We start from the raw sequence: 21615 nt of genomic DNA, 5'->3' as shown, positions 1-21615 counted from the left end.
TGGGCGAGCCGGCTGCGCCCCCGCAAAGCCACGGACCGTGGGCGAGGGGCAACCGGGGGAGGGCGGGCGGGAGGGGCGGGCGCTTCCCCGGGCGGGGGGTCCGTTCTTTGCTCCGGTTGCCGAACCCAGCGGTGCCATACCGGGCGGGGCGGGGCGGGGCGGGGCGGGGCGGCACGCGCCCTCCCGCGGCCGGCTCGCGAGGCCCCGGCAGCCGCCCCGGGCCCGCCCGCACCTGACGCACGTCACATGCCGAAGCCCCGCCCACCGCTCCCTCACGGCCGCGGCGCTCATCCAATGAGCGGACGGGCGGGGCGGCTTCCGCGCGGCGATTGGTCGAGGCGGGCGTCAGTCCGCCGGGAGGGGCGGGGCGGAGGCGGTGAGTCGGGCGGCAGGAAGCTGCGCGGTGGCGGCGCTGCTGCTGGTGGGCCGTCGGCGGGACGCGGAGGGGCCGGGAGCCCGGTGGGTGCCCCGGGATGGCGGGGGAGGTCGGGGTTGTGTCCCGGGGGGTAGAGAGCGTGGGCTGGGGTGCTCGCTCCAAGGCTGAGCCCCGGGGCGGCCCCGAGCCGGGGGGGGGGGGTGTCCCTCGCAGCAGGGGGGCCGGAGCACACGGGGCCACCGGGCTGTGGGGCGGCTGCTTGCTGTCTCTGAGCCAGGCCGGCCCTTCCCTGGGGCCCCGTGAGGGCACACGGCCCGTCCCTGGTGGGCCCCGCGGGTGGTTTTGCTGAAATAATTGGAAACGGAAAGTTGTTATTCTGCAAAGGGGCTGACCCTCGGCTGGGGCTTCACGGTAACTCCCACCGTTTGGGGCTTTCCAGGGCTGGATACACCCGGGCGGGTCCTGTGCCTCCTGCCCGAGGTCTGGTAACCAAACCCTGCCCCAGAGCAGCCAGCAGAGCTCAGCGTGAGGGGGGGCAGAGCTCTGCGCTAGCCCAGAGGGACAGGGATCTGGGGATGGTGGCTGCAGGAAGCTCAGTTTGGGGCCTGTGTGCCAGCAGGGATGGCGAGCAGGAGCCAGGAGCGGAGCCTGTGGGAGGAGCTGACATGTGTCATCTGCTGCGACCTCTTCAGCGAGCCCGTCATGCTGGACTGCATGCACCACTTCTGCAAGGCCTGCATCCAGGGCTACTGGGAGAGCAGCACCCGCGTCCCCTCCTGCCCCCAGTGCCGCCAAGAGTTCCCCAGCCGGGCTTTCCGCACCCACTACCTGCTGTCGGGGCTGGTGGAGAAGGTGCGGCGCTGTAGCTCTGCAGAGCACCAGTACAAGATGCAGGTGAGTGGCTTCTGCCTGGCTAAGGAAGGAAGAGTCCGAGAGCTGCGAGAGCCCCGTGCGGCCAAGGCAAGCCCGCCACCCCCTCCTCCCGCAGTCGGTTCCCCCACCAGGGAGCCCTGTGTGTGCCTCACCTGACCCGAGTGCAGTGACATCTGTGTCTCTTCCTTACTCATTCCCTTTGTTTCCTTCCAGCTGTCTTTTGGACACTTCTTTTCTTGCATTTCTCTCCCTCACTGCCATGTCCAACTTCCATCACAGCCTGGTTGTTTCTGGCGTAGGGAACACGCAGCAAGGGGTGTGAGGGCTGCTTGTGCTGGGTGTGCTGCTCGTGGAGTCAGTCCCTGCACAAGTCAGTTCACAGCACGTGGGGTTTAAACCTTCTGCAAACCAATATCCCAGGATGAAGCTCCCAGTCTTAAAAATAAATTTGTTTCATTATGTGCACACATGTGTAGTTCTCAAGTCTGTGCATCTGTTGCTTTCTTCTCCAGCTGCCTTTGTAAGAAATCTTGTTGCAGCCTCTCCCTAATGCTGGCCTCAGGAGCTGGGATTGCTCCTGAATCACAGCAGAGGAGTGAAATGGTCTCCTCACCTTCTTTTCCTCCTTCCTACAGAAGCACCTGGAAGATGCTTTGCAAGCTCGTCAGAAGGAGATGGAGAACTTCTTGCAGAGGAAGCATGCGACACAGGAAAATATCTGTGGCCTGACGGTAATGCCCTGTGATAGCTGCTTTTTGTACAGCCTCAGGTTTAACGTTCATAGAGGATCTGTGTATCACTTCAGCTGAGATTTAGCTCAGCTTCCTTTAAAAATCTAGATGAATAACTATGTAGGGATCTGAACAAACTCACCCCACGTAGGCCAGAGCCCACCACTACTGAATAGTCAGTGGAGGCTTTGGGAAGAGACATTAAACACTTGTTAATGCAGCATTTACAAGGTCCATTGGTGCAGTGGAGCCAAGACTGTGAGTGGTGAGAGCTGTCGGATGAGCAGCTTTGGGAGAGGGTTAATTCTTGGAAGCTCTGAAATCCTCTCGTGTGTCCAAAGGGGTGACAGCAAAGCGGAAGGAGCTGGGTCAGCAATGGTGCTGGTGCTGCAGAGCGGTGGCCTTGTCACCAGGACTGTGTTTGGATTCCCTGTGAAGTTCTGAGACAATGTGAGGAGCCTGAGTGCTGTCTCCGGGCTCAAGTGGCACCAGGCTGCCTACTTGTCGCTGATCAATGAAGCAAGAACAGCCACAGGCTGACTGCTTCCTTCTTGAGTGGCATAAAAATATTAAAAGCCAAAGAAGGAGAGTGTAAGGAAAACTGAAGTAGTTCAGAGGTGAGATAAAACTGATGGGAGACTGTCTTCCGACAGGAGTCTCTGATCCCCCTGCCTGCACTGTTTCACACCTCTATCCCGCCGCCAGATTTGTAATAGACCTTTGAGGTTAACAAAGCGTTATCAAAGAAGCACATGCGGCTGTTGTCCTGTTGCAGTGGAAGAGCTGACTAAGAGGTGTTTCAAGAGTAAAGAAGCAAATTGCTGGCCCGAACGGGGAGGCCATGGATGTCTTCTGCAGTTCTGGTGTGTCAGCACAAGCACCTGCTAGAGCAAAGTGGGGCTGGATGCTGGACCGGCTGGTGAAGCTGCAGATGTGCTCTGGGGGAGATGCGTTTCCTGCTGGTAGAAAGGGATGTGCATTTCAGGAAGCACTCCTCAAGAAATAATGAGGGCTAAGGTTGCACTTAGAGGTTAAAAGCTTAAAGACTGGGTAAATAAAGTCATTGGCTGTCTCTTGTAAACAGGCAGGAAGGCAGTGAGAGCACCACAAGGTTGGCTGGCCGACTAAACAACTGGAAAAAAAATAACATCTGAAAAGAGCTGAATGGGATTTTATCAGCCTTGACTACAGAGATTAGTTTGTGCAGCTCCCCCATCTCCCATGCAAACAGGAGCCCTGAGAGATGGAGACATCAGAGAAAAAGAGCAAGTTACCGGTATCAGGTGGTTCTGCCCAGGGTCTGGCACGATGTGAAATAAATCCTAACTAACCTGAACAGCTGAGTCTGCAGCTCCAGAAAAGCGAAAGAGCTCCAGTTGTGCACACAAGCAAATTCCTGGTGGTGTGGGAGAGGTCTGTGGGCTCCCACTGTGGCTGTGTGCAAGGATTTCTAGTTAAGGTGACCGAGACATCGGTAGAGCTTTTTTCTTTTTTTTTTCTTTTGTTTTTTTTCCTTCCCCTTTGTCTTTGCAGTCTTAGAAGTTGTCCTTGTGTCATGTTCTCCCGCCAAAAAGTCGTGGGTATGTCTGAGACCCTTGAATTTCCTGAACTCTGTAAGCAGAGTAACGAGCCCAGCCATCCTGTGCACCTGCTTGTGTGGTTGTGCTGTCACACTCATCTCCTGCATTCTCCCTCTGCTCAGAAGGTGTCCGGGGAGCTGAACATCAAGATCCGCGCAGAGTTTGCCCGCCTTCATCAGATCCTGGAGGAGGAGGAGAGAGCTGTGCTGGTAGAGCTGGGCGAAAAGGAAGAGCAGTCCCTGACACGCCTGCACGGGGACATCCACCAGCTGGAGGAGGGGGTGTCGGTGCTGCAGAGGGACATAGAGCGCATAGAGCAGACCCTGAGCAAGGTGGAAGAAGTGTCACTGCTGGAGGTGAGTGTGCTTGGCCGACCCTGGCAGAAGGATGAGGAGTCAGGATCTGAATTTGGGGTGGGGGAGAGCACCAGACTGTCACTGCCATCCCTGTGGATTATCTACCCATTCCCTTGGAGTCTGGAGGCTTTAGCCACAAGGGATATGGTGATCTTTCCAATGTGGTGGGTCTCAGGAGCCTTCCTCCTTTTCTGTCACCCCCGTGAAATTGCCTTGGCTGCAGTGCCCAGGCATTTTCCCCCAGGGTCGGGGTCCTGGCGGGTTGGTTTCCTCTCTCTGTGCTTCATGACAGCAGGAGGCAGGACAGGGAGCTTATTTTGTGCAGCTGCATGAATTACAGACAGTGACTGTTAATTCTCTCTGCTCTTGGCTGCAGGTGGAGAGCCTGGATATCAGGTACGTGTCTGGCATGAAAGAAGCCGATTCCCTTTTCGGGAGCTTATCTCTGTCCCTGGCTGGGACCACATGGGGAGGGATCTTATCTCAAGTTTTTAAAGCATCACAAATTGCTCAGCGAGCTACTGGTGCTGTGCTGTGTGGTGGCTCATCCCCAGCACATGTTGGATGCTCTCCCCAGGGAGCGTGCGTGTTGAGACGGATGGGCTGGAAGAGCGCGTGGAGGAGACGTGCTGGTTTGGAATGGGTACAAGAGCCATGCACGCTGCAGGCAGGAGCAAGGCTGATGCCTTTGAACACTTTGGCTTCCCCCTGCCCATTTTTAGCTTCTTACAACTCCCGGGGCTGCAAAACTGACCCCAAGGTGCAGGTCTGTCTGAGACTGCGAGTAGCTGAGGGCCAGAACTGCCATAGGGGAGCACATCCCTGTCCCCACCATCCCTCTGTAGTGGGATGCAGCCCGGCTCCACAGGCCTGGCCTGTTCACCCATGCAGGAGTCCTGCTTGGGCATGCTGGTCTGCCGGGAGTCGCCGCTCCATGAGCGGAGCTGCCGGATCTGCCTCGGTCCACAGCCCCTGTGCCCTGAGCCACGTGCCGTGCTAGGGGGAGCGAGCAGCTGCCGGGGAGGTTTGTGTCCCATCTTTACCAAATCCGTCACGTGCGGTAGCGTGCTGTAGTCCTGACCACACTCTTCCCACACGCCTCACTAACGGCGTGGCAGAGGGGTTGACTGGTGCTCCCTCTGCCCCAGGCCCTCGGTGCGCATTGAGACCCAGCCTGCCTTCAACCTGGAGCACTACAGGGACAGCCACAGCGGCCCCTTGCAGTACATCTTCTGGAGACGGATGCTGCGCTCCATCTGCCCTGGTGAGCGGATTGGGGTGAAGGATGGATGTGCGTGGATGCTCCGCAGAGGGGAATATGCAACCAGTAAAATGCCATGCTCAATGTCTCCACAGCTCCTGCCCCGCTCACCTTCGACCCTGAGTCAGCTCACCCCAACCTGGTCTTCTCCAGAGACCTGACAGCGGTGACAGAGGGGAATCGAGCCCAGCCCGTCCCCAGCAGCCCCCGGCGCTTCCGTCAGTGCGTCAATGTCCTGAGCTCACAGACCTTTGACAGTGGCCGGCACTACTGGGAGGTCTGGGTGGGCAGCAAAACAAAGTGGGACTTGGGGGTGGCCGCCGAGGCTGTGGACCGGGCGGTGAAGGTCAAGCTGTGCCCAGAGAATGGCTACTGGACGCTTCGCCTGCGGAACAGGACGGAGTACTGGGCCACTGCCACCCCCTGGGTGCGCCTGACTCCCCGTCGGCCCCTCCGGAAAGTGGGGGTCTTCCTGGACTGCCAGGAGGGCACCGTCACCTTCTTCGATGCTGGGAACATGTCCCACCTCTTCACCTTCCACCAGGTCTCTGCAGAGAAATACTGTCCCTTCTTCAGCACCTGCTTCAGCGACGGGAGGGACAACATAGAACCCATGCGCCTCTGCCACCTGGCCCTGTGAGGGACGAGGAGGAGCAGGGTGCTTTGGGGACACCAGCCTGGCTCCTTGTCTCTGCCAGCTGGCTGCCTGGGGCCATGCTGGAGGCCAGTTCTGCACACACGGACCTGGTGGGTGTTGGAGGGGCTGTTTTGGTTTTTGCACAGTTCAGTAACGGCAGCCCCAGGGCTGCAGTGGAGGTGGCTGTAGGCTCCTTGCACCTCCTGTTTCTTCATGCTGCCACCCATAAACCCTGTGGAGGAGGGCAGTGGGCCCGGAGCACCATCAGGTGCCTCTTGACGCTCAGCCCTGCGTCCCAGCCGTGGGCTTCATCTGCTCGAAGAGCTTCATGGGGAAGGGCTCCGGGCCGGCGGCAGAGGGAGCTCGGTGCACGCCATGGGACCCACTGCAGCCCTGGGACTGCGGCGCTGGCTCCCTTGTACGCAATCACTATTAAAGCTCATTAGAAAGACCGCTCCCTGCTGGACCTGGTCGTGGTTTGTGTGCTGGGAGGAGAGGGCGGTGTCTACTGCACTGGGGTGTAGCACAGCCGGGCGGCACAGAGCGGCCACCTGGCCCCTGCTCCAGCCCAGGCTCCTTCCCTCCGCCGGCAACACGGGAGGCACGAAAGCCTCCGCTCTCCCTCTGCCCTTTCCACCCCAGGAGGTGGGGGTTTGGCAGCCCCGTGGGGTAGGGAGGTTTGTCTGAGCCCAGCCCTGGCCGTGGGCTCCTGGATTCTAAGATTTGACCTCCTCTGGCCTGGCTGGGTCTTAAGCATTTGTATACGTGAAAAATACCAAGTCCCATTTCAGCCCAACTTCACAACGGCCCCAGCAGCCTTCGCTGCAGGGAGCAGGTGCTCCCAGCACAGCTCTTTGCCCATCAGCCCCATATGGCCCCACTGGGAGGGTGGCCTGGGGCTCCTGGGGGGCAAGATGAGTGGATTTGGCTGCTGCAGTTTGTGCTGGCCGTGTCCTCACCTCGCTCACAAGTCAGCGGAGTCGACTGGAGGCAGGAGGTGCTTTGGTGGGTCCAAGTCTGGCTGGTGGGAGGAAGGATGGGAGTCCTTGGGGTGGGTGGAATTGTCATGTTTATCCCCCTGATGTCCACTGTAAGGGTCAAAGCAGGGGCCGCAGCTCCCCCCACCCTGCGTAGCCCCCGGTGCTGGCTGGAGCCTGCACATTCCTCCTCTGCAGAGGCTCAGCTTTCTGTGCTGGTGGAAGGGCCAGGCACCGAGGGCTTTCCAGCTCCTGCAGCTGGGCACAGGGACACTTGTCAAAGCAAGTCCTCCACTGGTCGCCCCCCTGCCCAGTGGGGACAGGACAGGGGGCCCTGTCCTCCCACAGTGCCACGAGGGATGTTCCCCCTTCCCGTGCACCACCGCGGCGGTGTGCCAGGGCTGGGCTCTGCTGCAGCACCTGCTTTTGGGGGTGCCTAATGCCTGTGCCGGGGCAAGAGAAGACTGTGCTCCACTGGAGGTGACAATGACCCATGCGAGACACAGGCAGACGTGCCCCCCTGTGCAGGAGCACCGAGCAGCCCGTGGCTCTGCGGGCATGGAGTGGAGGTGGGCACAGAGGGAAGCCAGTTATTGGGAAGCCATTGTCCTGTGGAGCTTTACCTGGGGGTCAGGTGTGCTTGGAGGAGATGTTGGGGGTTTCTCCTTCCTCTCAGTCCCCAGACCAGTGAGCTCTGCCCCCAGGCTGGACTCAGCCTCCTCTCCCGGCTCCTGCCTCGTCCTCTCGCTGCCCCCCAGCCTCAGCTGAAGTAAGAGTGGAGAAGAAAGAGCTGTCGGCTTGGAAATGCTGCTGTGAGCGGGGCTGCCGTCCCCCCTCCGAGGGCTGGGAGCCTCCGCGGGAAGGTGAGGCTGGTTTGAGAGGAGCAGAGAGCTGCGGCTGGGGGGGCTGAAACCCATCGCCCCCCACCGGACCTGCCCTGAAACCGCAGGCGGGTAAGGCTGGGCACAGCAGCAGGCAGCCGTCCCCGAAGTGTGAGAGGGAGCGGATCTGCCAGGCGGCGAGCGCAGCCGGGCTTCGGCGGCTGCCATCTCCCGTTGCCCACCGCTGCCGCGTGGGCCGGTGCGACGGCACGGGCTGCGAGCATCTCGCTGCGACGTGTGCCAGTGCCATCGCTGCCACCTCCTACACCTTCCCTTTGCCAAAGGCAGAGCTGGAGAGCAGCGAAACCTGCTTGTCCCAAATCCCTGAGCTGAGCAGGCTCCCAAAGAAGCACGTCCTTCCTCCTTCTCCTCCTGCCTGCGGTGGCTGCGGCGTGCCGCTCCCAGGCAGAGCCACGTTTTGGGGCATTATGTCCTGGTCTGCTGCAGTTTTACTTTCCTGCTGTCGGGGAAGGGCTCCGGCAGGAAGGCTGGGGCAGGCAGAGCCCCTGCCCCGCACACACCACGTACGGCAGCTCCGACGTGCGGGGAAAACACTGCTCTGAGCTGCCGTACGTGCAGCGTTAGCCCAGCGAGGAAACACTGCCTGCCGCTAAATGCTGTCTGAAAAATGCATTTCACTGACAAAATGCAGAGTAGAAACCACAGGTACAGTGTGAATGCAGTGACCGACTGGGCCTGGCCCTGGGTTCAGGCAGGAGGGGACTGGGATGGAGAGTGGGGACTCTTCTCTGCTCCAGCATCCGGACTCAGCCCCTGCCAGGGCTGGATCTCGCCACTGTCCCCAGATCCAGGCTGGATTTTCCTGCAGGTTACGTTGTTGTATTGTCCCTGGGTGTCCTCAGAGCCACCCCAGGGTGCCTTTCCCACAGCCGTGCCTGGGGCTGGGTAGTGTCCGGCAGCTCCTGGCCCCCGCTGCGATGTGTTTATCTTTGTCCTGTGCTTTGGGGAAGCCTTTGCTTCCTCGGGTCCCCCCACGTGCTGGAAGGGGGACAAGATTTTAAAATAAGAACCTTTTGTTTCCCAGGGTGGCAACAATGGAAAGGTCCCTTCGGTCCCACAGTCACCCTGTGTTTGTGATGGAAAATTCCCCGTCATTGCGGGGCGAGCCCTCCCCGGCGTCCCGCCGTTAGATGGCAGCATGGACGGGCTGGTCCTGGCCACCACCGCCTGCACAGCCCCACATTTGGACTGCTAAACCCCTTGGAGGGTGCCAAAATCCCTTGATTTTTGGGGTGCCAGAGAATCCCTAGGTCAGGCCCTTTGCTCTTCTCGCACTCAGCCTCTCCAGGCAGCCCTTGGGCCGTGCGTTTTGTCCAGCATCTCAGCGGTGCGATGTGATTTATCCCTCCGTCACTGTCTGCACCTCACCACCTCGCTGCTCATCTCAGGTGCAAGATCGATGACCCCTGATGCTCACAGTGGTCCCCAGCGTGGGTACGCTGCCGTGGTGGGGAGCCCCATGGCTGCCCCATCTCTGGTCATGGCACCTGGCACTGGAGAGGGGTCTGATCCCGCAATCTCAGCTCTTCTCCCTGCGGCAGTGGGCAGCGCTGCACCTCTGTGTGGTCCCCAGCTCGGCCCCATCACCCCATCAACACGGCAAGTTTTAAAAATCTTGCTCCAGAAGGTTCCAGGGGTTGAGCACCCTCCTGGGATGGAGGGACACCATCACTTTCTGTTCCTTTGGGATCCAGGAGGGACATGGTCCAAGATGAGTGTGCTGAAGAGCAATGCAGCTGGCGCTCTCAGGGTTTAAAACTCACTAATTGGGCCAGGGGGAGTTGGGTAAAATAAATTCTGTGGCTTGGAGCCCCTCTGATGGCTCCAGGGGAGGGACAGAGTGATTTCTTCCACGGATTTGGCAAAAAGAGCAGTTGAGCACACAAGAAGTTTTCATGGCTTTTCGAAGCCATGAGCACATGGTTCTCATTCAGGCTCTTTCTTCGCTGTCTGTAAGCGTGCATAATTAATAACCCTCCAGGGCTGTGGTAATTTCAGCGCTCGTTGGGTGCACAGGCTGTGCCCGCCATGCCGCCGCGCTCCCGAAGCCCTGCCATCGCCTCCATCCCCAGCGTGTTCGCAGCTGGTTCGCACCGAGCCGGAGCTGCTGTCGCTGGCAGTGGCAGCGGTGTGGGGGCAGTGCTGCTGGCACGCGTGGAGTGGCACCGTCACCATCCTGCTGCCAACGCCACGGTCGTGTGCATGGGTTTTGTTGAACACCCTCCAGAGAGGGGTGCGTGTGCCACATGTAACGGTGCTGGGGGGCAACACGGCTGCCCCATGCTGCTGGCAGTGTGCATGGATGGTCAGCGTGAGTGGGGGCCCCTAGTGCACCCCCAAAAGGGTAGGGGTGCGACTGTGTGCACACAGCTGCATGAAAGTGCACGTGCATCTTTGTGTGCCCCTGGGGGGGGGGTGCAGGAGGAGTGGGGGCTCGGGGGGGGGGGTGCAGGACAGTGCGCACACAGGTGTGAGGGGTGGGCTTTGGCGGGGGTGCATGCGGGCGTGAAGGTGTGTGTGCAGGCAGATGCGAGATGTGTTTGTTCGCGTGAAGTGTGCGCACACCGGTGTGCGAGGGAATCGTGTCCACACTGTGTCCATTCCCTCTGGTCCGAGAGGCCGGGACGAGCACCCGGCTGCGCACCAGAAGGAGATGTGAGGGCATTTGCACACAGGTGGTGCACCCGCACACGGATGCGGGTGGGATGCACAGGGGTGTTTCCACATATATGCGCACAGCTGTGGGGGTGCTCGTGTGTCCGGGGAGGGGGCGGGCACAGGGGTGATGCACCCCCAGGCACGCAGGTGCGGGACACACTTACACCCAGCTGCGGGGGGACGCCCACACCCCCGCACCCACCAGCGGGACACGCACCCGCTCACCCGCGGGACACCCACGCCGGTGCGGGGGGTGCAGACACCCGGCCGGTGCCCGCAGCCGCAGGTGGAGCCCCCCCCCCTCGACCCCCGCCTCGCACCGCCCGCCCGCCCCGCCCCGGCCCGCCCCGCCGCCCGCCCGGCGCCCCGCGGGCTCGGCGGAGGGCGGCGGGCGGCCCGGGCGGGCGGAGGAAAAGGAAGCGGCCCCCGGTGCTCCCCGCCCGCCGCCGCCGCGCGTTGCCGCAGCTGGGGCGCGGCGGGAGCAGAGCTCGGTGCGCGGGGCGCTCCGCACCGCTCCGCATCGCCCCGCACGGACCTGCCCGCAGCCCCGGAGATGAAGAGAGTTTACACGCTGCCCCTCTGGCTCTGGCTCGGCATTGTCTCGGAGGCAGGTGAGAGACGCGGGGCTGCCCGCTCCGCCGCCCGCCCCGCACCTGCGGCAGCGCCGGGGATGGGGGCTGCCCCGGCGGGACGGGACGGGACCCGGCGCTGCCCGCCCGTATGTCCCCCAGACCCCGCAGGGACCCGCACTGCCTGCCGCGGCGTCCTCCATCCCGGACGGGGATGTGCCGTGCCCCGGCGCTGCCCGCCCCGGGAGCCCCCTTCCCCGACGGGGACCGGCGCTGCTCGCCCCAGGGTCCCGCAGCCGCGACACGGCCTTCCCCGGGGTCCCCCTTCCCCGACGGGGACCAACAAAACCCCTCGGGGGGTCTCCCAGCCCCGACACAGCCCACCCCGACGTCTCCAGCCCCGACGAGGACCGACACAGCCCGTCGTGGGGTCCCCATCTCCAAGGCAGCCTGCCCCGGGGTCCCTCATCCCCGACGGGGACCGACACAGGCCGCCCCGCAGTCACCCAGCCCAGACACAACCTGTCCCGGGATCCCCCATCCCTGACGGGGACGCGCCGCGGTACCCGCCCGGTGTCCCCGACGGCTGTGACAGTGTCCCCGCAGCGGGGGGACGGGACGGGAGGACCCTGCTGCCGTCCCTGCGGGGTCCGGGGCCGTGGGTGAGCCCACGCTGTGCCCGTGCCCCGGGGGGGTCTCGCTGCAAGCGGGGAGAATCCACATCGGACTCTTGCAGGAGGGATTTCTCTGGGCGGGGAAGCGCCCGGCCGGCAGGGCAGCCTGGAGGCCGGCTCCCTGCTCTGTTTATTTATTTTTTCATGCACGGAGTCATTAGTTTGTGAGCGCCGGGCAGCGCGTTGGGGAGGAAGGCACACGGAGGCGGTGGTCAATGCAATGCCGTCCATCCTGCCTCTCCCAGCCGGTCGCTGGCAGCTCTGGTCCACCAGGGAAGTCACCCAAGGTAGATCCTGGTGAAATGTTTTTTCCTTCCCATAGCACTTCTGGGGCCAAAGGCTGTTGGGCAGCGAGCTGAACCCCCTGGTCGTGGCTTGGGTCAGGTGGATGTGGGACCACGGCAGAGATGGGGCTGCAGTGCCCTTCCAGAGAGCAGAGACGGTGGGGCAGAGCAGAACTGGGTGGGCACTGCCAGGGCGGAGGGCACGGGGCACCAGCCCCACCAGCTTCCCACAGGGAAGCTCCTGCTTGCTCGGGTAAAGCATTTACAGCCCGGATCAGAGCGAGACCGACAGAAAGTTAGTAACGCTGGAAGCTTGCAACGTGGGGAGATGAATTTTGGGAGCATAAATAGAATTTTCTGTAGCCTTAGCTCAGTGACTCACTGTCACCGGCAGCGTTTGCTGCCATCGTTGAAGTGAGCTCACCGGAGGGCTGCAGGTCTGGCCGCAGAGGTGCGGTACGGCCAGGTCACCGCCAGCAGCACCGTCAACCTGCTCTGCCCAAAATGCTGCTGGTGGCTCTGGTGCCGTGGGGCTGAAGGACCCATCCGGCTGCTGGAGCTCAGGGGGAAAGAAGGGGACCTGCTGCTGGTGGCATCGCGGCAGGAGCTGCAGCTGTTCAAAGCTCTCTTGTTAGCAATTTGTAAAGCATCGTGTAGCTGTTCTCAGGTTCTTTCATCTCCCGGAGGTGCGGGGAGCGGTGCCGGGGAGGCTCTGGCCAGCGCGGCGGTGTGATGTGTGGGCCTCATCAGCACAGGGCTGCGCAGAGCTTTGAAGCTCTCCAGCTCTGCCTGATTAGTGCAGCGATGAAGGATGATGCGTAGCTCAAGTCGGGGACCATACCCTGGGGATTTGCTGCCTCTTCTTCCATTCCACCTGAGACCAATTTGTCAGTGTGTAAAGGATCCACAAATTCCTCGTTAACCATAATCCCAGCTGGGTGTGAATATTTGCTCCCCTTGGAAGCAGGGATGGGCGTGTGAGACTGTTCCACCTGGGAAGGGTGAAATATTAATCTCGGGATCATGAAAGGTGTGTTCTGGCTTTGAGTCCTGTGTCCTGCTTGTTCCTGCACCCCAGTACCTGGTTAAACAGGCCAGTGCTAGGAGGGGATGCCGTGTGTAAGAGCATACAGGCTCTCTCTCCCTGTGTCCCAGGATGGAGAGGAGTTGGGGAGCTGCCCTTTGCGGGTGGTGGGATGGGGGGAGCAGACAGAGGTTCGGCCCCAGCATCCCAGCGCATCTCGGAGTAACCCTTTAGGATGGTGATGAGAGCGTGTGCCCCCTGAGCCACCGTGCTCTGGGCACAGAGCAACGCTGGCCACCCCATAGCCAAATAATTCCGTTGGGGACTCCAGCTTCCCGCTTTCAAGAGCATCTGCCCCTTGCTTGTGTAGGACCTGAGCCCATTACGTTGGCTGCCACTGCCTGCCCTCCTCTAAGATCCCGCAGAGCTCCCCGGCCGGGTGCTCGGACAGCCCCACGCTCACCGTGCCAGCAGCAACATTCGCCTTCGCAGCTGGGATTTGAAGCAGTTGCTTTATTGCGAGTAATAAACACGGGCCACTTCAGCAACACCCTTTCATGCAAAAGCCCTGCGAGTGCACCACAAGCCCCGCTCTGGCTTAACCCAAGCGCTTGTTCGTGATGAAGCAGAGCCAGGGCCTCCAAGGAGGAGGTGGGTGACAGGAGGGATGCAGCCCGTGGTCCCCGGGGGCTGCCAGGGAGGGGGCAGCCACGGCCCCTGTGCCCCGCTCTCTGCTTAGGGACAATGTTGGATCAACGGGCTGTAAATACCGCCCTGGGACTTGGCTTGGGCACGCGAGCCCGCGGCTCGCTGCCTGCACAAACAGCCATGAGGGTGTTTGTCGCTGAGCTCAATTTGACGTCTGGTCGAGGGGACACTCCCCCAGCAGCACAATGTCCCCCGGCCAGCGTGGGCCAGGCGGGAGAGGGCTTCTTCTGGCATGTCCCACCCCTCCCTGCTGCCCCTCTCCCGTGGGCGTGCTCCACGTGGGATCGCTGTCCCCGGGGTGTCTCTTGGCCCTGTGTTGGTGCGGTGTTTTCCAGGGAAGGCGTGGGAAGGGCAGGTGCTCCCAGTCGGCCAGGAGGGAACAGGCTGTTCCCGGCGTCCCTGGGCAGTTCCTGGGGAGGGAAAGGGAGAGCGGGATCCCACGGGAACGGCGGCAGGAGGGGGCCGTGGCCAGGCAGCAGTTTCTCCAGTGGTGTGTGGTGCATCTGTGGTGCTCAGGAGGTGGCTTTGCAGAGCGGCTGCTGAGCAGGAGGGGGCTCTTTATGGGTCCCCGGGTCTGTCTGGCTCTTGGCAGCTTTGGGGGGCAACGTGAGCCCTGGAGATAGCACCCACCCCACCCACCTTCTCCGCAGCCACTCAAGCTGGCGCAGCAGAGGTGTTCCCAACTGAACGTGGCATCTTTGCATTCAGCCTGCTGGACTGAAACAGCCCCAGGCAACGGGGGCAAGGTGGGGGGCTCCCTCACCCCCAGTTTGGGGGGGGCTGTGTATTTAAACCCAGTGGAAGCAGTGGAAGGAGAAAGCTGCAGTAAGCCCGAGGTGATGGGGATCCTGGGCGGGGGTGGGTGAGGAATTCCTGCAGGTGTGGGGAGAAGCAGAAAGCCCTGTGATGGCCGGACCCCACAGGCTGCGCTGCCCATGGAGGGTGGGGAGCCAGACCGGAGGAGCAGTGGCCGTGGTGGTTTCCGTGTGAGGAATGACTAAACTTCGCAGGGATCTTCCGCTGGGAAAGACGGGCTGGGGCATTGCAACAGAGGGCTGCAAAATCACAGCTTGCCTGGAGAAGGCAGTTCCTGCCGGGTTCCCATGCTGGGAGGATGAGGAGCGTGGCAGGGGGCCGGTGGCTTGTTGCGTGCCACCATGCAGCAGTGGAGGTCGTCACCACGGGGCCTTGGGAGTGTTACACGTTTGCCTGGACCCAAAAGCAATTGTGCATAGAAAAATATGTGGGCTTGCAAGGAAGAAGTCCACAGGTGGTTAGTTAAAACTGAAGGTCCCCTTTTGCACCCTGGACTGTGAGCCAGGGGTGCCCAGCACCACGTTTCACCTTGACCTGCCCCAGGGAGCTCCTGCAAATCTCCACCTGGGCAAGGGGCAGCGGGGAGCTGGGCACATGGTCCCCAGAGGGTCCCACGCCAGTTGGGTGCCATGGGGGGGACCGTGACCGCCCGATGCACGCCAGTGTCTGCTGGGGAAGCCGGAGCTAAGCCTTGCCCTGGGCCAGAGCTGGAATTGTCTTTTGTCCTTCATTAGGAAAAGAAATACTGCTGCAGCTGCACTGGCATCTAGTGACTGGTTAAATGAATTCCAGGGTTTTTATTGCCTCTGGCTATCCCAGACCTTTGTTTCTTGTTTCACGTTGTTAAAAGAGAGGGTTAGCCGGGTCCCAGGGGGGCTTTTTCTCTCTGGTCAAAATAGTTCTGATGTTTTCGGCACACAGTATTATTGCCCATCTGTGGTGCCTCATTGTTAACGCAAAATAGTGGAAGTGGAGATGGCCTGTGGTCAAGTCGGCGAGGAGGCACGAGCCCTTGAGCCCAGCGTGACCGCTGGTTTTGTTGAGCGGCTGCGGGCAAATTGCTCCATCTCTAGGTGCAAGTTCAGCAGAAGGAGGGTGAAAACCTGTCCCTGCCGCAGCCGGTGGCGAAACTCCCACCGAGTTTTATAATCTGAGGATATTAAACGGGGAGTCTCTCCTGGAGTTGTTTCCCTGCTGAGGTAGCAGAAACAGGTTTCAGCCAGTGACTTGTATTTCACCTTACAACTTCTCCCACGTGTGAACTGTTTTTCTTGCTGCGTTTCTGCCCCCTCCTTCCAGGGTGAGGATCTTCAGCGCAGGCTTTGCGGGCCAAACCTGGAGGTGCCGTGGGACGGACATCATGTGCTGAGGGAGGATCGGTTCAGGGGGTCAGGAAAAGCCTCCAAACTGGGGAAACACAGAGAACAGGGTGGTGGGGAAAGGCAAGAGATACTCCGATTAAGTGCTTTGGTCTCCCCTCCTCTGAGCACGTAATAACCAGGCGGCTGCGGCTCCCCTGCTCTGCTTCTGTGCAGTGAAAGGCAGCAAGGACCCCAGGGCTGTCCCCGGGAAGGACCAGGAGAAAGGGCTGAGTAGGCTGCAGACCCTCCAGGTCTTTATCCCCCATTACTGATGAGCAGAGTGAGCAGAGAGAAAAGAGGAGATAAGATTTTACCTGTTTGCAGCAGCCAGTCCAGAGCTGGTTACAGCTCTCGGCAGAGCCTGGAAAACCCCAGTGCGGTTGTAGAGGGCAAAACGAGGGAAAAAGCCCAACCCTGCTCCGGGTCTCAGTGCATGCAAAGAGGGAAGCCATCAGAGTAGCTCAACGATGCTTTCGGGACCCGTTGCTGCCATGCGAGGTGTAGCCACCCACGCGCATGCAGGCGCGGAGGGGTTAAGCCTTCTCCTGGCTGTGGCTCCCGTTGGCTGGGTGAATGCCAGCCGGTGCGCCGAGTCCGTCCGCCTCGGTCTGCGGTGCTAGCGCCGGTGACGCCGTGTCTGTGTGCCACCCCATCGAGGCCACACTGCACAGCATGGCAAGGCCGCCCGCCCGGGCAGGCTCCGGGGGCCGGGGCATCCCCCTGGGGAAGGGTTAAGCGAAGAGGAGCAGTGCCGATGCCAGGCTGGGTGTCCAGGTTCTCCCTTGGCGGAGGTCAGCGGTGGTTCATGGGAAAGGAAAAATTGGCAGCTGGGCCGGATGTCCCTGCATTTCCCCTCTTCCTGCAGCCGCCTGAACGACGTTCCTTATTTAGCTTTCCTGACGGACAGGAGGAATCTGATGGCGGAAACTGTCACTGCCTGATAACAGCTCAGGGACCCCTTTATGATGGGCGGCACGGCAGGGAACGGGGCAGCTCTGCTCCTCACCGGGAGGGGAGAGCCGGGCAGCCGGGGCTGCCCTTTGCACCGGCTTTTTGGAGGCGGCTGCGAGTAGGGAGGGAATAGCACCGGCAGCCCTTCCCTTTGTGCTGGTTTGTGTACAAACCCCCTCAGTGCCATTTAAAAGACTCTCAAGGCCAAGAAGCGATGGCATGTGCATATTATGTTGGTGTTTTTTTCCTTCTTTATGGTGAGGCAGCCGGGCTGGTGGAAAGGGCCATGGATGGGGAGAGGGAAGGCATGGAGCAAAGCCGCCCTGCCAAGGTCTGAGACCAGGTGAGGCTTTCCACTTGCTGGCAACGAGGACGTGAAGGGCAGCTGGGACTGGGGCGCATCAGCAGGAGCTACTCCCAGCTCTGGCCACTGCTGGGAGCTGAGCACCCTCAGGAGTTCTGGGACCAGCTTCCATACAAGGATGGTCTGACCGAGCAGATAAATGCAGCAAAAGGGATGTTACTGCGTGTTTTATTGTCCCTGGCCTTCTCTCCATAGAAGATGGCATCTTGCTAGTGTCTGAGCCATTCTCATGGACGTGCCCATGGTGACCAGCCCCAAAACCACAAAAGGTCCTGAAATACAGCCCGTATTTCAATATCTCCATTGATTTTTATCTTGTGTCTGTGGAGGCCACCAGGCTGCTCCCATACCAATAAGAGCATTGTTTCCATGGCAATTAATGTATTTAAAAAGGGCAGAATGTACAGCAAGACTGTATTTTTTTAAAGAGCAAGCCCTAAGCAAGGCAGCCCCCGCCACTGGACTGGACATTGGACACTTAGTGTCACCCTGTGCAATGCGCTGTGCTTTGTGTTGGGATGCAAAGGCCACGCTACAGCCTCGCAGCCCCGACATCACCAGTCCTCTGCTGCTCGAAGAGTTTCGTGTTCCCTGGGGTGGTTAGAGCTGCCCGCTCCAAGGTGCGTGTCTGACGGCTTCAGCTGAGCAATATTAAAAATCTTCCTGCAAGGCTGGAGACCTCAGCAGGAGCTCACAGGGGCTGTTTCTGTGCTCTCTGAGCAATCCACTATATGCCCAGGTCACCTATCTGAGCATCCTTGAGTTGCAGGATTGAGGTTTAGGTCATCGAGCTCTGCTGGTAGCTCAGGACCAAATGCTTCTCACTTCAGTTAAGTTCAAACTCCTTTTGTGTTTGCTTGCTGTCATCAAGCAGCAGAGGCAGGGAGACTGGTGCACAGGGAATTGCTGTATTTGTGTTTATATATTGCTCTGTCAGTGCCACAGGGGTGTGCAGAGCTGGTGGACGTGGGAAGGAAGCAGGAGCTCCTGCCCCAAACCTCGGTGCACATTTCAGATGACCGTGTTGGGGATGTGGTACCCATGGGGGATACCAGGGCTTTGCATCCTCATGGCTATTCTGAGAGAGAAAAAGCAGGAAAACTCACAGCGTAAGTTATTTGTTTAAAATCATGCACGTTTCTTACGGTGTCACTTCCTAGCGTGATGCATAGTCGCCACTGCAGCGAGGTGAGTTAACTTCCTGCTACACCTTCCTGGGCAGGACGCATCTCACCCTGTCCCCTCACGTAGAAGTCTAGTGCACAGCCTAAGGCGCTTGCTCTACAGTCAGCCGGAGAAGTGGGGGAGAAAAGCTTTTTTTGGAGACGCTCCATCCCATCCTCAAAGAGATGTTGAAGGAATTGCCTTTGGGAAAGTCCCCAGGCGATGGCTGAGACTGCTCCCAGCCTGCATGGTGTCCGGAGGCATGTGTGTGCCCGGGACTGTCGATGCCCCTCTGCTGGCTTGCATTTCACCCCACAATCCACCTTCTTCCTCACCAGCCACCCCGTCTCCCTCCACTGTGGCAGTTTGCAGCCGCACGAGGGGACAGGCACGGTCTGGCGAAGGGTAAACCGAAAGAGCAGCATCAACCAAAACAACTGATGGCCCCAGTCTCGGGAGACGTGGCCAGGAGGAGGCCGGGAGGTAGTGGGATCACGCGGAGTGAGCAGTAGACAAAGGAAGGAAGTTTTTATTACTGGGCCAAATCCTGAAGTCCTTTGGTTGTATTTAGGCCAATGCCTCAATGACTTCAGTGGAGACTGGTCTGAGTAAAGAGAGAAGAAACGGCTTCAGGATCTGGCCCCTGGGTAATTGTGTCACGTGGGAAGCTTATAAAGAATTTGCAAGCTCATGATGGCTTTCCTGAGCGGCCGGTGCTAGCCAGCGAGCAGCGCCCATGGCAGCCAGGCCCCCTGCCTGGGTCACCGTCCCCTTCCTCTCTGGGGACACAAAGCACCCATCCTGCAGTGGGTTCACCATTTCGGCCACTGGCAGGGCTTAACAGGGCTCAGCAGACCCCACAGGGTCCAACCGAGTTCCCCAAGTTGGGCAATGGCTCCACAGGTTTGTGAAAGCTCTGTCTGCATGTTCGCGAGACCCACGGAGGGTTTTAGGGTCCTCCATCATCTTTCTGAGCTACGGAGGCACATGGGCTCTTCATGCGGCAGGGAAGTCTGTAAAAGGTTTACTGGTTTCCCATGTTAACCCCAAAAAGCTACAAAAAGTGCAGGGCTGTGTAATGGAGCCTGGAAAACCCTCCATTGCTTTCCCCACATATGGAAGGTCCTCCGTTGGCTGGGGGAAGCGTGTCCATGTCTGCGCAGACACACACGCGTGTGCTGACAGTGACAAGCTCCAGGCTTGGCTCTCTGTCTGTGACTTGTTTTCCCCATTTCTGAAATACTGCTGTCTGCTGAGATGGATGTTAGATATAGTGACCTAAAAAAAAAAAAAATACTGACAAAAGTGAGGGGCAAGTCAATAGTTTCCATGGACGACAGTAAATCTTGATATTTACTAAGGAAAGAAGGTTGGGCACGAATTGTGGTTTATACTCAGATTTGGCAACTGCCAGCTCAGAGTGATGGCAGCAAGCAAAATCGCATCCAGCAGAGGTGACGGCATCCAGTGCCCAGAGAAGAAATCCATCACTCATGCGCTGGCTTGACCCTGCCTGAGCAGAGTCCCCAGTGAGGCATAATTTGGTCTAAGTGGCCATCATCCCTTCGTCATGCTGCAGCGCTCAGCCCTTGGGAAGCAAAGGGCAGAAGTTTAACGGCACGTCCCAAAAGTGTGGGGGCCGGCTGCGGTGCGGGATGCTCCTGCAGGAGATGCATGCATTTGCACCGAGAAACTCTCCATGCGTCTGGGCAGGCAGTGCGTGGTCCTTGTGCTGGAAGGAAACATGGGGGAAGCAACCCCCTTGCCTGCAGTTACCCAGCGATGCCTTTGTAGAGTAATTTAGGTAATGTAGCGTGCATCTGGGCCTGATGCCTCCTCATTTGGTTTGTTGGTTGGTGCCAAACTATCAGATTCAGCATGTCCTGGGCTGCTGGCAGTAAGTGCTGGCTCTGGCAGTCCCACTGGTGCTGGGATGGGATCGGGGCATACCCTGTTCTTCATCTCCTCCCTGTGCCATCACGTCCCAGTGCGCAAACGAAGGGGAGCCACAGTGTCACAGCAAACCCCTGCTGCCCCGCTCTGGGCAGACAGGCTCAGATGCTGGTATGTGTCCCCTTGGGTGACAGTGTTGTGGTGGCATTTTCCCATTTGGTCAGGTAGGTCTTGCTCACATGCTACGGGGACTAACAGAGGCAACCAGAAGGCATGGGAGGTAGCTTGATGTCCCCTGTTTGAACACGTGAGGATGGGTTTTGATGTCACCCAAACCTCCTGTGTTGTACAGGGCAGGAACCTTTCCAACATTGGTCACACCAGCGTTGTGCCCAGCCCAAGACGCGATGCCCACCACCGCGGTGCCTGCATCGCCCAGTGTTGCCTCTCCACAACATTTGGCGTTTCACAATATTTATGGCCGTTCCTCACCCTTGGCTGCTTAGACAAATAAAGCCTAATGCAGCCTGCGGCAGTTAATCCCTGGCTCTCCAGCCTCCCAGCAATAACAAGGCCTGGGTGGCATTTCAAAGAATGCACTGGGGGAGAGGGGGAGCGCCGGGATCTCTCTTTTATATGGCAGTGGAAATACAAACCTGCCTTCATTGAAGATAAGCGGTGTTGGCTGGGCTAAGCTCCCGCTCAGAGGTTATAGCAGTGATGGAAGGCAGGAGACTCCGCGCAGCGTTGGCCCCGCAGTAACCTTTGCCAAAAGAAAAACACTTCTTAATACAATAGTAGATTTAAAAAAAAAAAAACAAAAAAAAAAAAGAAGAAGAAGAAAAATAAACAGGGCCCCATGTGAACTTAGGAAACCTGTGCTGGCATGACGAGAGATGCGCTTGGTGAAATGGCCTGAACAGCACCTTGAAGGGCTCTGGCCCCCGGGCCCACATTGCTGGGAATGGGAAAAAGCCCGTGTCTGTCCTTGGCCCCTTGGTCCAGCGTGGCGCCAAAACAGCCCCGCTGCCAAACAGCTTCTCCTGCTTTTGCAGCCTAAGCCAAAGCGTCTTCCCTTCGTTCATGCCTTGGCTTTCCCGTGGGGCTGGGGAGGCCATCCCCAGCCTCACCCACGGCTCTAAGCACCAAGTACCTAGTGGTGACCCAATAGGGACAGCCAAGGAAGTGTTGTGTTGTCTTTTTAGCACAATTTCCCCGTCAGTACTTGTGCTCCTTCGGTGGAAGTCATTAGCATGTGTAAACGCTTCCTTCCCATTGCGTCTGCTTGCGTGCTCTCCCCGCTGAGCTGCGTGGCAAGGGAAGCACCTTTGAACGGGAAAACAACAGTCAACTTCTGAGTATTAACAAGAGAGTAACTGGGTGTTTATGAAACTTGGTAACCCTCTTGTAAGCTATTTTTAAAAAGCAGCATAAGGTGTTTTAGCTCACTGGCCTT

At 59.3% G+C, this 21615-nt stretch overlaps 2 protein-coding genes across 8 annotated transcripts in view; both read left to right on the top strand.

Annotated features, from left to right (window-relative positions):
* Nucleotides 1–351: 351 nt before the first annotated feature.
* LOC134522121 (zinc-binding protein A33-like) lies at nucleotides 352–6260 on the top strand. Of its 2 annotated transcripts, none has more exons than XM_063349425.1 (7): nucleotides 352–459; nucleotides 996–1270; nucleotides 1885–1980; nucleotides 3683–3916; nucleotides 4293–4312; nucleotides 5065–5180; nucleotides 5273–6260. In XM_063349425.1, the coding sequence occupies exons 2-7, from the start codon at nucleotides 998–1000 to the stop codon at nucleotides 5815–5817; spliced, it is 1284 nt and encodes a 427-aa protein (XP_063205495.1). In that variant the 5' UTR covers nucleotides 352–459; nucleotides 996–997; the 3' UTR covers nucleotides 5818–6260. The 2 variants fall into 2 exon arrangements, with proteins under 2 accessions (XP_063205495.1, XP_063205496.1); XM_063349426.1 differs by having other exon boundaries at nucleotides 367–459; nucleotides 993–1270.
* Nucleotides 6261–10728: 4468 nt separating this feature from the next.
* The window catches only part of FLT4 (fms related receptor tyrosine kinase 4), a 60016-nt gene continuing 49129 nt past the window's right edge, over nucleotides 10729–21615 (top strand). For all 6 annotated transcript variants that reach the window (XM_063349105.1, XM_063349104.1, XM_063349101.1 and 3 more), the window contains exon 1: nucleotides 10729–10962. In XM_063349105.1, the coding sequence (XP_063205175.1) occupies nucleotides 10905–10962 (58 nt within the window). In that variant the 5' untranslated portion in view covers nucleotides 10729–10904. The remainder of the gene's footprint in view (nucleotides 10963–21615) is intronic.

The sequence above is a fragment of the Chroicocephalus ridibundus genome, chromosome 11, assembly GCF_963924245.1.
Source record: "Chroicocephalus ridibundus chromosome 11, bChrRid1.1, whole genome shotgun sequence".
Lineage (NCBI taxonomy): Eukaryota > Metazoa > Chordata > Aves > Charadriiformes > Laridae > Chroicocephalus > Chroicocephalus ridibundus.
Note: the sequence above shows the minus strand (reverse complement) of the source record. Positions and strands in the feature narration are given on the sequence as shown.

Excerpts from the sequence above, each read along its gene's own strand:
- LOC134522121 (XM_063349425.1), top strand. The coding sequence starts at position 998 with ATGGCGAGCAGGAGCCAGGAGCGGAGCCTGTGGGAGGAGCTGACATGT. Across the intron at positions 1,271-1,884 it reads AGCACCAGTACAAGATGCAG|AAGCACCTGGAAGATGCTTT; the intron begins GTGAGTGGCTTC and ends TCCTTCCTACAG. Across the intron at positions 1,981-3,682 it reads AAAATATCTGTGGCCTGACG|AAGGTGTCCGGGGAGCTGAA; the intron begins GTAATGCCCTGT and ends CCCTCTGCTCAG.